Source organism: Biomphalaria glabrata, chromosome 4, assembly GCF_947242115.1.
Source record: "Biomphalaria glabrata chromosome 4, xgBioGlab47.1, whole genome shotgun sequence".
NCBI lineage: Eukaryota > Metazoa > Mollusca > Gastropoda > Planorbidae > Biomphalaria > Biomphalaria glabrata.
Genome location: NC_074714.1, coordinates 48,840,268 through 48,859,512, shown reverse-complemented (window position 1 = coordinate 48,859,512; position 19,245 = coordinate 48,840,268). Strand labels below are relative to the sequence as shown.

General features: G+C 34.6%; 1 protein-coding gene across 3 annotated transcripts in view; it reads left to right on the top strand.

Moving 5' to 3' along the window:
• LOC106052448 (uncharacterized) overlaps positions 1-19,041 on the top strand; it is a 122,632-nt gene extending 103,591 nt beyond the window's left edge. For all 3 annotated transcript variants that reach the window (XM_056027285.1, XM_056027284.1, XM_056027286.1), the window contains 8 exons: positions 6,549-6,668; positions 8,409-8,539; positions 8,862-8,997; positions 11,664-11,815; positions 13,292-13,378; positions 14,909-14,972; positions 16,052-16,255; positions 16,502-19,041. In XM_056027285.1, the coding sequence (XP_055883260.1) occupies positions 6,549-6,668; positions 8,409-8,539; positions 8,862-8,997; positions 11,664-11,815; positions 13,292-13,378; positions 14,909-14,972; positions 16,052-16,255; positions 16,502-17,838 (2,231 nt within the window). In that variant the 3' untranslated portion in view covers positions 17,839-19,041. The remainder of the gene's footprint in view (positions 1-6,548; positions 6,669-8,408; positions 8,540-8,861; positions 8,998-11,663; positions 11,816-13,291; positions 13,379-14,908; positions 14,973-16,051; positions 16,256-16,501) is intronic.
• The last annotated feature ends 204 nt before the right edge of the window (positions 19,042-19,245 follow it).

Sequence of the window (19,245 nt, the reverse complement as noted above, 5' to 3'; positions counted from 1 at the left end):
AATATATTCTTCAATGATGATTTATGGGGAACGTCTAAATCATCAAAGTCATAAGCATATTAAAGCGTGAAGGTCGTTATCATGATATTCATTTGGCTCATATGTCTTACTGTGAACTCAAGTTGTTTTAACATAAGTATAAGTTACAATCTTCTCTCGAAAAATTAGTTTACGCTACACAATATCAAGTATATTACTTTGAGCCATTAATATTGCTCTAATAGTCTTCATCAATCAAATACAATGTTCTTTCAAAAAAATCAGTGCTTACATCACATATCAAATATATTGCTTCACGAGCCATCAATAATGCTCCAATAAATTTTTCATATTAAATACAATCTTCTCCTCAAAAAATCAGTGTCTACAACACATATCAAATATATTGCTTCACGAGCCATCAATAATGCTCCAATAATTTTCTCATATCAATACAATATTCTTCTCAAAAATCAGTGTCTACATCACACACTATATATATTACTTCACGAGCCATCAATAATGCTCCAATATTTCTCATATTAAATACAATCTTCTAAAAAAATCAGTGTCTACGACACACATCAAATATATTACTCCACGAGCCATCAATAATGCTCCAATAGTTTCTCATTAAATACAATCTTCTCCTCAAAAAAAATCAGTGTCTACACCACACATCAAATGTATTGCTTCACGAGCCATCAATAATGCTCCAATAATTTCTCATTGAATACAATCTTCTCAAAAAATCAGTGTCTACGTCACACACTATCAAATATATTACTTCACGAGCCATCAATAATGCTCCAATAGTTTCTCATTAAATACAATCTTCTCAAAAATCTGTGTCTACATCACACACTATCAAATATATTACTTCAGGAGCCATGAATAATGCTCCAATACTTCTCATATTAAATACAATCTTCTCAAAAAATGTGGTTTGCATTACACAGTATCAATATATTTCAAGCCATCAGTAATGCTCAAATAGATCTCACTAATTAAATACAATATTCTTTCAAAAATCATTGTTTGCATTCTCATCAAGTATATCGTTTCAAGCCTCGAATTAAGCTCAAATAGTCTTCAAAACTGATATATGAGAAAAATAAATTCATCAGTGAAGATCAATGTCACGATCAAATCTATACAATTTACAAAGGTTATGTACATTTGAAAAAATGAGAAATACATTTCAATAAATAGTGTCACATACTCAGGTTCCAATATGACTGAGTTCTGTTCAAATGGACTATGAAAAAATAATTTACATATTTGCAAAAATTGGGCACATATGACCTTTTGAAGTGTCATGTGTACAAATACAATCAAAGTTATATGTAGAATATGGCATCAACAGATTCAATGAATTACACTTGTACTGGCTAATGAGTCCTTAACGGTGCTAGTGTTATGTCAAATAGTGTGATAATTATAGTTGTTGCCTTATGTGAACAATGTCATTGTTTAGTTATATTACTGATATTTAATGATTTTGTGATGGTGTTATTTCCTACTGTATAATAAACAAAATTGTATGTTGTGCTGCATTATGTCTAGCTTGCTAACTACTAGTGTCATGTGTGTTTCCAGTTCTAATGTTACTGTTTTGTGATGCGTTGTCCAGCCCGTTTGTAAGTAATGGATAGGAATTATTGTCTGGAGTTGAGTTCATGAATGCTACATGTTCGTGTTCGTGAGTGTCGAGGGTTGCGGCTGAGTTGTCATAACTGCTAGGGCGTCTATGGATTCTAGTGTTGCTGTTACTTTGCCATCTGTTTGAAGTATTTCTGTTGTATCTGTTTCGTTCGTAGCCATCACGTCTGGATTGTCTGTAATTGTTCTGGAAGTTGTTGGTATTATATTGCTGTCTTCTTTGATGGTTCTGGAAGTTGTAATTATCGTTGTTGGTGTTGTATTGCCTTCTATCATTAGGACTATAGCTTTGGGTTGCTCTGCTGTTTCTTCTGTTGTCATATTTATTGTCCCGATATGTGCCACTTCGATACTGGAAAGTGCTTCTGTTGATTGATCTACATTGGCTCTTTATGTGACCCTTTATGCCGCAGTTAAAGCAGGTTTTATTGTTGCTGTACTTGAATTTACTTGAATCAGTGTTAATGGTGGCAGCTATTTGATGGTCTCTTCTGTCGATGGTGTGATTTGGATGGCTGTCTTTGAATAAATTCAGGTTAGTTATAAGTTCTGTTTCGTTTTTAATTTTCTTCTCTTTCAGGAAAGTGAAAACGTTGTCTGTAACATTCAATAGTACACTGTCAATTAAGAACATATCAATGATTTCGTCTGGTTTCTTCATGTCACAGTTGGAGAGTTCGAGCCACTTTAAGATATTTTGCTTGATTTCGAAAATAATTCTGTTGTAATCACCGTTCTTTTGCAATCTGATGTCTCGAAAGAGTTTTCTGTAGTGGTCCTCGGATTTGCCAAAGTGTTCGAGGAGTCTGTTTTTCACAGCCTTGTAGTCAGTCTTTTGTTCAGGTGTCAGGGTGGCTATTATGTTCAGCGGTTCACCTGCGAGATTGGCGAGTAGGTGCTTGGCCATATCTCTGGGAGACATGTCATACGTTGAGGCTATGTGCTCAAATTGCACGATGTAGTTTTCAAGACTTTCATTTTTCTCATTGAACTTATGGAACTTCGAAACGTATGGTTTGGCTTGCTGTGTCAGTGGTTGTAATATGTTCGGATTCACTTTTGCAGCTTCCAGTTTAGCTAACTCAACTTTTCCCTCTATTTCTTTCATTTCTCTCTGATGCGCTCTTTCTGCCGCTCGTTCATCTCGTTCTGCTACTTCACGTTCTTTCCTCTTTAATTCATCCAATTCTCTTTCGATAAATTCTCTTTTCTTTTCACCCTTCAATTCCATTTCTCTGGCCAACTCCAAGATTTTATCATAGGTAGACATTGTTGATAGGTATGGGCTTAGGCTTCAAGTGTGTATAATGTCAATAAATATTAAATAATCTTCAACGTGTATAAAGTCAACAAATATATAGGATTCCAATCTGTATGTAGTATTAACTGTGTAGTGAGTGCTTAGTTATGAAAATACAAATAATAATGTCTCACTTTGCATGTATCTTTGATATTTAAATAATAGATGGCCAATAAATGTGTTGAGTTTGTAATCAATGTGTGCCAGATACAATGTACTAAATAATTAATAGTGACAAATGCTGTGCCAAAATTATATTCACAAAATAATCAAGTTCAAAAAATGTAACAAAACAAAGTAGACCTTGTTGTTAATTTGTGCTAGATGTAATGTTCGAATTAGTCAATAGTAACAAGTGTTGCGTCAAAATGTACCAACAAAATAATCAGAGTACGAGAAATGTGTCAATACAAAAGTACAAGAGCTCAAAAAATAAGGCTCTAATTCAAGTGATAGTATATATGTACACAATATTATTACTTCAAATATATCTTTGTAACATGTTATATGTGCAGTGAAAAAAGTGAAATGAAAAAAAAATTAAATTAATAAGAGAATAAAGACATAAATTAAAGGATAAATGACAAACACAAAAACAATATAGATAACAATACAGTCTGCTTTAAAAGAAATCAATAAATAGAAGACTTTGACAGGAGAATCACAAATATGTAAATACAAGACTTACACAAACAAACAATATGGATACGAAGAGAAATTACACTACGATTGTACAAACAAAACTATATACCACTAAACAAAAAAATTTCTGAATGATCTAGAAGTCCCTACCGAACAAGGCTGGTCTACTCGGACCTTATTAGGACTAGGAGAACAAAAAGAAAATCCCTAAAGATCCCTATCAGATGAAGTGAAATGGAACGGAACAAATAAATTGTGCCGCTTCAGTCTCAAAACATAAGACAGACCCACGCCGACCGCCCTTTAAGGTAACAAATATAAAAAATGAAAAACAATTTAATATGGTTCCAAGAGTTATCAATCACTAACTCTCTATATAATCAACTTCAATTACTGCTATACCACAGCAAAATCAATGTACTTTATTAATCATATATCCAATTCTTAATTATTACTTACAGATTCTTTATTTTGTAGACTAGTGTAGATTCATCCCCTTCTCTCTTGTAGCTTGTCAAATACAAATACAGCTTGAGTAGTTCCATAATAATCCATGGGTAAGGTAACTAAGTAATCCAATTGAGAATACACATCAATGTGAGCATCAAAGTAGTAGTAAAATAATCCAGTCATATGCCATAAGATGGCTCAAATGCTCAAGTAATGTCAAAAAATATTTCCGCTTGACATTTACAATTAACACAAGTCCAACAGGTAGTCCAAATAATCCAATAAGATTATCCAAGAGTTAAGTGTAGTAATGCAGGCACGTGTTTCTTCGGCGTACAACGATGACTAGGAGAGCGCCAATAGGTACAAGTTAGTCCAACTTCAACGTCAAAGATCAATAATCCCAAAAGTACTTGAACATTCGTATAAATAATCCAAATAATCCAACAGTACTTAAGTGGAAAACTTCAGCTTAGATAATCCAAATATGTAAAGTCTCTGAAAAATTTAGAATGACCATAAGTGAACAGAGGTCTAAATGGAGGACCTTCTGTATAGCAATGTAAGGTGAGACCTCGACAATGCAAGAGCGTGTCAAAAGTTGGTGACGAGCGCTCACGTGGAAACGATGTATCATCTGTCTTCAGGCGATGCCTTGAATTTTTCACCCACACAAATGTATCAGCTGTCTTCGAGCGACGCCTTGAGTTTTTCACCCACACAAATGTATCAGCTGTCTTCGAGCGACGCCTTGAGTTTTTCACCCACACAAATGTATCAGCTGTCTTCGAGCGACGCCTTGAGTTTTTCACCCACACAAATGTATCAGCTGTCTTCGAGCGACGCCTTCAGTTTTTCATCCACACAAATGTATCAACTGTCTTCGGTTTCTGCCGATGGTGATGTCACGCCGTGCTAAATCTCAAGATGTCGACAATAGTGGAGAAATAGGCATTGACCAGGTTTGAAATATACAAGCTATTGATGTTAAGTTCGAATTGGTCAATGATAAAGTGGACTCTGGTAAATACGGGTCAGGTCAACCGGTGAAAAAGTGCAGGCTCAGGTTAGTTCAATGGTGATCTACTTGAATACTTGTGACTGGTTTCGCTTGAGTGGTGTTTGAGTTGAGTCCGTGCGTGTCTAGCACACAACATACTGTCCACCAAAAATGTCAATGAATGACAAGACGAATACCAGAGACTGATTGAATGGTGTAATACTGGGTTCTTACTTCCTGAAGTGCTCTAGACACGTGACGAGACAAACACTATACGACTGACTCAAGTCCGTTCAGCAGACAACATTAAGTTTATTTACAACATAATAATAATATACTGCACTCCTTGTTAGTGCTACAAGTCAAGAAATAATAATCCTATCCGCATAACAGCGGTATCAAAATTATCCAATACGTTAACAACAAATCACGTCCGCATCTCAGCGGGTAACAATAAGAACAATTACTACTAGTGACACTGGAGCTTCAACTATAGATATCCATTGAAATACGAATAATACCTTAATATCCAATAAGCACATTATGAAATCGACTCTCAAATATTATTAATCAACAATGACTAGTCCTTCGACTCTCATGCTATATACATATATATCCACCAGTCCAGGAAGAAACGTCCAACCTTCCTGTACCGGGAGCAAGACCTTACTGACTTGACTTGACTTGACTCTAAGTCAACTTTTCATTCTACTTCCTGTTTTCTACATCAGGAATTCCACGTGTCTTTTAAACTATTAACATGACGTGAACTTTAGATCATGCAATGTCAACTAAGACTGTGACAGGGAGCAACACACGAAATATCTTAAATCCAATAATTAGAAGGCTTGTCTTCGAGTCCTAAGATTAATGAGGAATGCAGTATTTCCAGTTTTGACCTACGTACATGTCTTGCCACATTCAATGCAGGCATTACCATTTTCGGCCGGTGACCATTTAGATTTTCTTTTCGCTGTCTACGCCTGTCATTGGTATCGATTTTTTTTTTGTCTTCAATGTGTATCTTGCTCATGATCTTGCTGCTGTTTGTAAATGATCTCTTGTAAGTGAAGAACTCTCTTCTTTGTCAGTTAAAACAAAATGGTGCCTAAGCTTGTCTGTAAAGCGTTTATGTCGAGCACCTCCCTTTCCACAGTAAATTTACAAAAGTAGACATGATATTTTTTAAAATATCAATTTAGTTTTAACAAACAGTTTTTTTTTTTTAAATCTTTCCTTGACTAAAATCAACTTCTCCAACTTTTGAAAAATAGACATCTATGTTTTGAGTACTATTGAAAATTTATGTCTATTTTTAGTAGCATGTCAATATTTCTGTCTTCTCTGAGCTTATGTGTAGTTAACATTCTTATTTACACAAAACACGAAATATTGACACTTACATAAACAGACATATATATATATATTTACTATTTTATCAATAAGCAGCTAATTCTTGAGAATATTTGTTAATTAAGTTTGTTTTTTTTCCACCATATGCTCTTTATCTTCTAGATGTAAATGAAACAAGAGGCGATTTATCCATCCCTGGAACACCCTTCAACATACAGTTAGAAAAGTCTTACGATACAGAATATCAATATTTAAACTTTTCATGGACAGTACCTCAAGATGGTCAGTACAAAGATAATCTCATTTTTTTGTTTCGTAGTATAGTCCCCATTTAAAATTTAGAGTTCTTTAGTGCAGGTTAATAAAGTTTCAGAAATAATGTTGTACAGCAGTGATCCCCAGCCTAATTGGACATGCAGGCCAAAATATTTTTCCGGCACTCGTATCGCGGGCCATATGACCTAAAAATGTACAAAAAATGAAATGAAATTGGCCTGAAATAATTGTATTAGAAACCTGTGGATCTTCTACTGTGGATCTAGTACTTTATTCATTAATGTGATTTATGAAAGTTATCTCTTTTTTGTGTGCTTTGTGTCAATGTTTTGGTGGGCCGGGTGAAACCGCGTTGCGAGCCTGATGTGGCCTGCGGGCCGTATTTTGGGCATCGCTGTTGTACAGCAATCATAGGTAAATGTGGTTTAAAAGCACTCATGATCTTTAAAGAGGTCCTCCCATTTACATAAGATATATACTCAGATGCATTTATCCTGGTATGATCAACATCTTGAGAAAAAAAAATTCTATTAAATATTTCATTAGATAAGATATTTTATTGATTCAAGCAAATGGAAATTTAGTTTAACAAAAATTGTCCACCTCAATGTAACTAGTATAACAATAACAATGTAAATGCAAACAAGAACAACATTCATACATGAAACACACACACACACACACAACCAGCGCTTTATGAATTGGACTTCTATGTACGTATGTGGCGACGAATGACCTTGTAACAACCCCTGACTGAAAGTGGAATAAAGGAGTTTTTAAATCTGTTTAGCAGTAATGGAGATGAGACAACCAATTTGTCTAAATCTAATGTAACAGTGTTTTAATGATGCAGATTATCTTCAAGATATGGTAGCTGCGTTTGAGAGATATATGATGCTTTTATAATGAGTCTGTTAACTCTGTTTAGTCGATGTTTTTTGTGCTAGTAAAATATAGAATGGTTAAAAAAGAATGCTCCAAAACCATTGCATTATATTTAAAAACAATTGATACCTAGCTGGACACCAATTTTGCATATAACTTTAAATTTTTAATTGCATGCTTTACAAGTGCTCAATGTGACCGCCACTGATGTGATAGTTCCTCCCAAACTCGCTGTGTTTAATACAGCTGTTATTCGATCTTTCATGTCATTGATATTTACTGGCAATGGTGGATCAGAAAGTTTAAACAGACCCACAGGAAAAGTTGTTGCACTGTGACAATGACATTTGTTTACGCTAACTCAAGCCCACAAAACACTTTTTTTGCTGAGTAATTGACAATTAGAGAGTAAATAAATAAGGGATTGTCCTGCAAAGACAAACCTTAAATTGACACGTTGAAACTGACACTTAGTTACACAATTGTCATCAAAATGTAGTCTATTAAAAAATGAATGATTTTGGTCCATTTGATTTGAATCACCATGCATTACCATACCAGCAGGTGATGGCAAAATTAGTTAGACTGATGGTTGCTGTAAAAAAATTATTGTTTTTTCGATCATAAATTTTCTTAGCTTCCTGAGATAGAAAAAGTTATTGATGAATTATCTTATCTTATCTTATATAATACAGACGTTACGTCAAAAAATTTGGTAAACATTCAGATAAAAAAGTTTTAGCAATAAAAAGTGAACCGTTCGAACCTCTATACAAATCGGGGCTTTTCGAACTTCGCACTTTACAGCTTTTCTTCTTAAATGAACAGATTGTCAACAAATCCAATCTTCTCTCTTTTCAGGGTCTCTCTATTATTTAGAAGGCTTCATGTTTGAGATCTGGTTGTATTCAAAATATGGACCATACTCTTCAAGGTGCTTTAATTTAAATCTGGAGAAGAACTGGAGATCGGTCTTTAATTCGACCAAACAGGCAATACATTTTTTAAATTTCTGTTTGATCCTTTATATGCCATCCTACTAAAAAAAAATCCTCTTGCAAATTCTCCACATTTAATACAAACATTGCAATAATGGAGGTAAAAGAAATAGATATACTCTTACCAATGTTTCAATATTTAAAAAAAAAAATTAATTGGTATGTTAAGAATTTATAAAATGAATTAGATTTACACTTGAATGAATGAAGCTTGAAAATTATTTTATTTCTCTTAAGCAAATATCTGTTGTTTTTTTTTTTAAACCTAGGACAATGTATGGCTTTTGTAATATCATCTTATTAATTTTTTTTCTAGGGGAATCTTAATATTTATTTTCGATGTGTTCAACTGCATCAAAACGCATATGAAAGACTCGAGGTTCGTATCTACAGTAGACCATTTAGATATCAAACATCAAAAGTATGGGAACGATTTGTGCCCATTACACCAGGTAGGTAGATGCATTTAAGATATGGCAAAACAAACTTTTAAAACTTTTTTTTAGCATAAACTATTGGATAAGGTATACCCATGTTGTATGATATCGGCAAACAAGGTAATCCTATGTTGAACTGGGAGTTGACGATTTAGTGAGGTAGTGACAGAGTGTCACAGAAGGTTTGTGGGACATGTTCTCCGACAAAATGAATAACGCATACCAAGAGTTGCGATGACATTAGGGCCAATACAAGGAACGCGCAATCAGGGACTTCCTTGTATAACTTGGCACTACACTTTCATGGAGGACTTCAGAGCAATGGACACTAGGTGTAAAGAGGCTTCAGAGATCGCCAGTGACAATCTTTGTGGAGACACCTTGCTGCCCAATGCGCATCTTGTAAGGTTTTACTGAGAGGTGTGACAAGTCAAAAACTCGCTGTCAGAGTCACTCAAATTTATCACAGCATTAATTATTATTTTTCATTATTTATTTATTTTATTTTAATTATTTCCCCCTCCTACCTCCAATTTCTTCACCCGCCCCACCTTTCCTCTCTACCAGGCTAGACTTAGTCCACCACCTTGGAAAAAATTAGGCCAGTCCTTTCATTTATCTGCCCTTGACCGGGGCAAAGATAGACACGTTCTCTTTAGTCTTATCCGCGGATGTCCGCCGCAGTTGACACCCCCCCCCCTTGGGTGGAATGTAGGTCACTCTTCCCCCCACGTCTCTCTTTGATCTAAGAGATTACACGGGTCAATACACCGCGTGGTACTCCAAGGTGTGACTCTTGTCGGACTTCACCCACGTGTAAGCTAATTCTTAGCCTAGGACATTTCCGGTGTCCGCCCACACTTTTCAGGCATATATATATAGTAAACCAACTCAAATCACCCTCTCTCATTCTCATACGAGCTGAGCTATCGAGTCTGGACTATATCATTTATTCTCACTCCTAGAGGAATACCTGGTGCCTCCCTCAGGTGTCTGCCTATTGCCTATTTGCCTACTGGCCTATCTATGTGTTTAGTGCTAATCAGCGCTGCACTTGCCTAGTTGCTATCAAGAATCACCTATTGCCTAGTTACTGGATCAACGATCCATTTACCTGCAGTTGTGCTTAGTGCTATTCAGCGCTGCATTTGCCTACTGAGATCTACTCAACTCTACCACTTGGCGCTATCGGCATTGCCCGCCTATTCGACAGCCCACCTGTCAAGCTATTAGGCGCGACGTCCCTATAGAGTCAGATCTGTGCGAGACGTCATAGCTACGCCAACCCTCTGCAACTCACTGGACATATCCTGTTACTCACACTGCCCACGGCAGATCAGCTCTGCCCGCAGTAACCTTGTGCCCACGGTATCCGGCCACCCGCCATACTGTGCCCACTACAGATACTAGAACTTGGGACTGAGACTCCACAAGAACTATATCGCCGGCGTCCCTCTATCCGCTAGAGCGCCACCTCCAGCTGCAGAACCTCAAGCCAGGACACAGCCAGCTGCGACATCAACAGGACAACCAGCTAAGTCAGAGGACAAAGTGACATACTCTCTTATTATGTGCAAGAGTGATGATTAAACATAGAATATACTAGAGATAGATGCAAACCCTCCCCCTTTTTATTATTATATGTATATTTATGTAAATAAATATCCTTTATTTTAACTTTTGTATCTATCTTTCATTGCTTTGTCTCGTTGTGTGTCTGCTCCCGATTCATATGCTGATAAGTGGGGGTGTGATAGCTTTAAAAATAATCATCCCCTAGACATAAAACGAGCCAAACACACGTCACATCTCCCCACCTGTCACAAGAGGCACATAAGAATAGACAGAGAAAGCGATGGGAAGACGACATAAAAGAATGTACGGGGCTGCCATTGAAAGAGGTTCTATCCAAGGCAAAAGACAAAGTGGAATGGAGAAGGACAGTCAACAAATCTTGTGTGGTGCCCCAACAGTCCAACAGACTAGGTGAAGGTGATGAATGTGAACATTGCTGAAAATTTTCTCATCACTTCACAAAGTGTCACTGAAAAGTCTCTCATTTATATCCCCTTGTAATCTGCACCTGATAGGTGAATGAAACAGAGGCAATATTGTAGATTAGCATAAAGGTATTGGCTGCTTGGTGATGTGGTATGCACTCAGGATTGTCTTCCAGTTGGTTTTAAATTCAAACCCTGCATAGTGTCATCCCATATCAAACTGCAGGAGTTTGGGCTAAGATGTAACAATCTTCAAATCTGAAGGAACATTCAAAACATGTAAACAAACTAAGATTGATAAAAATAATATTGCATGGCCCAAAATACCATTGGGATGAAATCTTCTTGTAGTTGGCAAGAAATTGCCTAGCAAAATGTACAACTGCTTATTTAGTAATAATACTTTTTTTTTTTAAATCTTCTTTTGTCATCTGTTTCCACATTGGTGATTTAAAAACAACAACTTAGAATTAATGAAAAGAATAATAAACACTTGCAAGCATAGATTAATGTAGTTTGACCCATTAGAAAGAAAGGAGAGAGGCAAAGAAAAAGTGATTAAGAAAAGTTCCTTCCCTTCTGCACCATTAAAATATTCATTTTTTTTTTGTAAATAATTTTAATGATCAATAATATAAATGTTACCTAAACAATTTTTTTTTATTCTTTCTAAAAATCTAGATGGTCGATGGTTCCCAATGTTGGATATACTGAGTAACAATTCTGACAAAATCCACATCAAACTGTTAAACCCTCTCCCTGAGGCAAAGACTTATAATTTTAAGATCATGTCCAGTTCACAGTCATTTGTCAAACTGGCAAGCTATACTTTAGTAAGTATTTATAAAAGTAATCATTTACATCAAAAAATATTTTATTACTCTCAATCTTAAAAGCCAAAGAGAATTCATCTTGAAATAATTCAAGTTGGATTAGAATTTTTTAAAATTAGAAAATATGAAAAACCCTAAATAATAGCCACCATGCTTCATAAATTTGATTTTGAAACTTCTTTTAATGAAATCTGTACTTTTTTTAAAAGTGTTTTCTTTACATGCTTACAAATTTTCTGCTAAAAAGAATAAAATAATATATATTTTTGTAACTGAACTGTGACGTGGGTCAGTGTCTCCTGTGTGTGATCAGCCAACATTATGTATATAAAAAGCACTGATAGCTGCTTGGTTGTGTGGTTTGCATGCAATAAGACTTTTTTTGTTTCTCGTGTGTGTGATCAGCCAACATCATGTATATAGACAGCACTGATAGCGGCTTGGTTGTGTGGTTTGCATACTGGACTTTCATTCGGTTGTCTTGATGGTCCAGGGTTCAAAACCATGCCTGCTGCCATCCCCCATCATCCTGTGTGAGACTAGGAAGTAGATTATCTTCTGCTCTGAAGGAAATGTCCAAAACATGTCAAACATTTTACAAATAGAACTTTTCATACTAAATTTGTTATGTATACAAGAAAACAGCTCTATTAATATAAATCCTTATTTAAATTCATATTTAAATTTCATATTTAAATTCATATTTAAATCACACTAAAATAAGACTTTTTTTAAATTACAACTATTCTGCTTAAAAAAAGTCTCTTCTTATCTTATAAAATACAGACATTACTTTAAAAAAGAAGATGATTATGTCCTACGCGTCATGCATTTAGTCATGCATATTAACCAGTGACCTAAATTCTGCCAAGTCATTGGTTTTCCTGGCTAGCTCAGGCAACCCATTCCATGCTCTAATAGCGCTAGGGAAGAAGGAGCATTTGTACACATTTGTTCTTTCTAGCATATGGAACGAGGAATGTGCCTTTATCTTTATTTTATTCTCACTAATTAACTTTTGTGTCTGGTGACCAACTTTTTGGTGTTATTATTTTTTTTTAGAAAATTCAATTTGTTGATGACTACCTGGCTTTGCTTTTCTGCTATTCCTTAAAGTTTTGGGTATTGATTTAGTGGTGCAGCCATTGGACTGTAATGTCTGGATAACAAAACAATAGTATATACCATCAACTTTTGTTTTTGTAAATTTTGTTTTTTTGTAAATAAAAAAGGCTTTAAAAAATATATTGTATCTTTTGCACACTTGGTTTGAATAAAGAGTACTGTAAAATCTTCATTACAATATAGCTTGTGATAAGGGATTTAATATTTCAATAAAGCAATATGTGTTAGATACTGTAAAATTTGTGTTTTAAGACATTGTTTTGCATAACACAAAAAAGTTTCAATAGTCTGCTGATCACTTTGAAAATGAAATGTGATTGTAATACTTCACTTTTTAAAATATTTTTGTAGGTCAACACTAGCGCTGAATTGAGTGAAAAGCCATTCATTGATATAGTGATTCCTGATACTTTCAGAAAGGAACAGTTTACTATAAGTGTATGTATATCAAATAATACCCATTAAGTTTAAATAATGTAAATAAATTGTTTTTTAAAATGACCAATAAAATATTTGTTTCTAGTTATATCTGGCACAAACTGAGATACATTCTTAAAGTTAACATAAGTGTTAAGCTACTTTGATATTTGTAATAGAAAAATATATTGTGTAGGTTGTTGAAGGGATGAGAGGAAAGATTATTTTAACTCATTATTATTTAAATCTAAATAAATTTTAAAAGGTTCATTATCTTAGGAAAGTAAACCAATGGAAGTATCCCCCCTCCAACCAGATGTACTGTTGATTGCATCTAAAAATTATATCCATTGAACTGGTATGGGGGTCCTGGGCTCAAATCCTGGTGAAGACTGGGATTTTTAATTTCAAGATCTTTACAGCACCTCTGAGTCCAGCCAGCTCTACTAAGTACCTGATGTCAGTTTGGTAATGTAAAGGTGTTTGGTCGTTGTGCTGTGGGTGACAGGAACGGATGACCTATACATCATCTGCCATATAGATCACTAGTTCTGAAAGGGGAACTTTTGCTATTGAACTGGTTTGTTGATCAATATTTTGGCTTCAAAATGCTGTCATTAAAACAAAGGCATGCAAAATTATCAAATCTTTTATCTTTAGTAAATGTTATTGCAGTACTTTACTGTCACCAGCCTTTTAAAACATTTAAGGTTACACACAAAACTATGTGTTGCTGTAACTAATAAAGCTTCAGAGTAACTCCAACCATACTAATGAAAACTAATTTATAAGCTATCGTAAAAATGTAAAAAAAAAAAAAATTCAAATAATCAAATAGCTCTATTAAAAAATACTTTTGTATAGCCCATATTTCTTGCTATAGCATGTCAGTGTGCTATGACCAAATCTCTTTTCTTATGAAATACAGATGCTACAACAAAAAAGAAGATGATTACGTCCTACATGTCATGCATCTAGTCATGATTGTTAACCAATGACTAAATTTTGCCAAAATTCTGTCTTTTGTTGGTTTATGGAGGGAAGGGGGGGGGGTATCCAGGAGAAGATTTCCATGCTGCCTTTAGATGGGATTTGAACACCCAATAGGTAACAAGTAAGGTGATAAAGGAATTATTCCACTTTGTTTATTCATTCAGGAGAAGCAACAATGGGCAAATGTGTAAATTGTTTCTCAAGTTATCTCCCTTAAAAAGTGAGTTTGGAGTTTGAAAAAAAAAAAGCTAACACGTCAGTCCCACTCACGAGGTTATCTTAAATAGTGCTAAGTAATGTCGTTTGCACTTCAGGCTATTGTCATGATGTCCCTAGTTTGAACCCTAGCCACTGCTTTTCTCTGCTTACATGCAGAAGGTTTAGGCAAGGAAATTATAATCTTCATTTCTAAAGGGATGCTAAAAATGTAGAAACCAAAACAGACTGTACACAGTTAATAGATAGGAACTGTTGATCTTGATGGCCCACAAATGTGAACAAATTTCAATGATTTCTCTGTTAGTTTTACAATATTTATGCAAAAACTTTTTTTTTCAGCTGGAGGCATTTGGCTTTGATGGCCATCCTGTTCAAAGCACAACAACTTACGAGCATTCTTTTAGTAAGTAGGCAGACATCTGCTTGTGTTGCTTTTGATAGCCACCATTGTGACTTTGTACTTGTCCTTCATTCATACTTTCTGTTTGCATCGTATCTGACTACACTGGATCTAGTTAGAGATATAGTATAGATATTGTGTACTGATAGATTGTGTTAGTAATATATGCATATGTAATTGTCACAAATTAATTATAGCAGTCCAGCTAATGATTTCCACATAAGGCTTTGCAAAAGACAAAATGTTCCAGAATATACATTTATGAATTTAATTCTTTACAGTCTTTAAATGTGGGATCATGGTGACTTTCACCCAGATTCCCCCTGCTTTCTCCCACTCCCCCCTTTCCCAACTGGTCTAGACAAGTGATAGGATTAAAGTGGATTGAGAAAGCTAAAACTATGCAATTGCACTAAACAAAAACAATTAGTAAAAATAATATCTGATTGCACAGATTTATTATTGCTAGATCTATTACAAATTCAACTATATGACTGATCCAAACTAATTGATACAATTACACTTAATATTAGCTTATAAAATATAAGTATTTTTTTTATTTTGTTTGTTGAAACCCTGTATTTTTTAAAAGAATACCTTGACTATAACTGAGAAATACATAGATATTACCTTGGGGTGCACTCATTAAGACTTATCTTATAGATTACTTAACAAGTACCATTCAAGAGCTTAGTAGATAGAATAAAACCTCTTTAATGCAGTGCAAATATTTACTACAGGGTTGAGATAAAACTCTTTTTAAAATAACTTTTATATACCACAACTTCCATGTAAGAAATTAAGTGCATCCTCAATGTGATCTGGTCTATTTCATGAGCATGTATGTGGGGGGGGGGGGGAATGAAAAACTGGGAGAAACTCTCCTTCTGCCTTTGGGTCTTCAGCAAGCCCAGCTCTTGGCCCACATCAGAATTTGAACTCTAGACCCCTCTTCTCTTTTTAGGTAGCCAAGTGGTTGATACCATTCAGCCACACATCCCTAAAATGTCTGTAATATATGGTTGACAATTTTGAAAAAACAACATTCTACCTCTCTTTGTCAACATTTTTGTGTCTTCCAGGATTATCAAATAATTCACCATCAGAAGGAGGAATAGATGATAACAGACTGATTATTATATTAGTAACAATAAGCATTGTCATTGTAGCTTCTGTCTTGATCTGCATTTTATGGAGGGTCAAAATTTGGCTCAAACTTAGAAAATGGATTCACATCTTTTCACGCAAGAGCTCAGCACAGAATATTGAGATAAAATTACCAAAAGGTAAAACTACCCATAATTAGAGTATTAGTTTATTTATAACTGAAAAGTGTAATTATTTAGCTTTAATATTTAAGTAATAAAATACTAATTGCATACTGTTAATGTGCTAGATCTCCCTTTTGTGTCTGTTTATTTCTTTGGTTCTTGATTAATTATTATATTTATTATTATTTATATATTATAAGAACATAATTCATTATATTTCAACAGAGCTATTATTTTCTATTATTTTTTTTTTGTCCTCAGTTTTTCCTATCTATTGTTTTGAAAGTGACAACTATGTGAAAGTAGTGCAATGTCATCTATCACTACTGCAGACCTATGTCAAAATATCTAGACTACCATCTAGTAACTACTTTTCATGTGGGCCTTGCCCCGAAGATCTCTCTTGGGTTCAGTCAGAACTCAAAAGCAACTGTGTCATCATTTACCTGTCTCCTAAATTGGGGGCTTTGCTCCACAGGGATATTGACATGTCCCAGCTACATCATCTGGACGTCCTGTGCATTCGTTCATTGCAGGCACTATATGAGGTACTGAGCAAAGACAGCAGTGTACCATTGCCTATTCTTGTTACATTCGACTGTTTTGAGAAGAAAGAGCAGGAAACAGTGCAAGAACTTCATGGATTTCTTCAGGCCCATAAAGAAATACAAGAGCAGCTGGTGCCACTCACTTTAGCATCATTATGCTCCGGGGTCTTCCAGCTAGAAAACTTGGACCAATTGCTGAGTAAGTTGTGCACAATCTCAAAGTCATCTCAAAACAAGTCCCAGAATCTGGGATGTTGGAGGGAGAGTAAAGAAGCTAAAGAACTGCAAGGTCAGCTTTCTTTAGTGTCATATTTTCAGCCAGAAGAGACTTGTGCACAAAAGTGCTTTGCTGTTGAAGAACCTAAAAGAGGTTCTTTGACAAATGGAAGCTTAAGTTACTCTACTAAAAACAATAGACTGTATTCTTTGGATACTGTGTATCTGGAAGATTTGAGAACTCCTGATGCTCAAAGTACTGATGATAATGAGCATGCTGATGAAGTGATTGATTGTGAGTCAGAGCTTAACACATGTGTACCATTGATTTCCAGCTCCAGTGGATTCCACAGTGGATCTTACCAAACATACGATGAAGAAATGAGGAACTTGATGAATCCTCTTGTTGGTTTCAGCAAAAACATTACCGGAAACCTCCATAAGGACAGCAACTCGCATTTATGTTCCAACCATCCAGCTCATCATGTAGCTAATGAATGTGACCATCCTCTCTTAAATAGCTCAGCAGACTATGCTGACAATACACTGGAAAGCCCTCCAGGGTATTGTCACAGACCTGTGAATGGTGTGTACTCCAATATTCCGAACATTACTCCTGCCAGCTGTTCTGCACACCACAAAACACATCCAGTCCAAGAGAAATTTGACAGCTTATGGACCATGCACAATGGGGAAGCCTTTCGCCAGCTCCCTAAAATCATTCCTCCACATTTATGTTTCAGTAGCAGCACAAGTATCGACAGTGTATGTGAGAGAATCAATAGGATCAACGAAAGTAGCACATGGAGTGACCTTAACCTTGCCAAACCTTAATTTAAACATGACCTTTGTAAACTACTTATAACTTTATATAACTGAATCAATGTAAACTAATTAAATTTGAGAAAACTAATTAATGTAAGATTATATTATCTTACAAAAAATATTAGTGTTGAGATTTTTTAAAATGTATAATTTTAGCAATTTTAATTCTTTAAATTTTCACACAAAAAAATTACCTTAATTTTCCACTGCTTTTTCATTTTAAATTCATAATAAATACATTGTAATTCACAGAAAAAAATCCTAATTAAACATAACTTGCTACATTCTCTACTCACTGTTTTCTAGTTTAGCAGATTAATGACATCAAAGTGAAAAAGAGTAAAGCTCAGGATTAATAAATTTCTACATAAAAAACTTTTACATGCTTATACATAAATTTCCATTCTGCACAGCATTGTATGGTCACAAATTGAAGCTAAACATCCTTTGTAGTTTTATTTATGTGAAGAAGAAAGGGTTATTGACAATCTGCTTATCTGAACTATTTGCATAGTATTTAAAAAAAAAACAAACATTTATCTGTGCACCTATGACAAACTAATTATTTTGATTTACTTTATTAGATACCAGAATTGGATTTGGATTTGCCTATCCATTGTTATTACTTTAATTATATCATCAGGTGCTAAATAGAACAAATGTATGTAGTCAGTTTAAAAATATGTTAGTCCTTGAACTACTTAGCCTGTGCACTAATTAGTTGTAAAGTTGCATAAGAATGAAAATGTGTGACTATTCACCAAGTAATAATTTTTTTTTTTTTTTGCCTAAAGTGACTAGAAACACATGTCAAGATTACCATTTAGAAGTTTTCATTGCTTCTGATTATTCATTCGATTTTTCAGATATATTTGGTGGTCAGTTTAAGAAAACTGAATTCTAAAATTATTTAAATTTTTTTAACAAAAAAATGCTTTGTAAGTTTTAATAATTTACTTTGTTATAACAGCTGTTTAGTAGGATGGTGTCTGCCTATCTTTGTCCTAAGCTAATTCATTGAATTTGGCACAAATGAAAAAAATGTCAACACATTATTCTTTTGACTAAACAGGTTTAAAAGTATACTTTGTCTATAAGGAAATGTTCTTATGTAGTATTTTATCATAAAAGACATTAGCTTTCAAATTTATATTGTTTCCAAACTGAATAAGACATGTGCCTTCCAACTTTTATTGTGTTGGAAGGTCTTTTTTTTTTTTTACTGAGAAATAAAAAAAAAATATGTCATTGGAAATTTCAAAATAAATTTGAAAAACTTTTGGGAAAATTGGAAAAAAAACAACAAATTTCCTAATGCACTAATATTATAGAAATTTTAATCAGACCTTTGACTTGTGTTGCAGGGATGTTTATGGTTTGCATAACAAAATCTCTCTACTGTTCTTAGTAGATCAA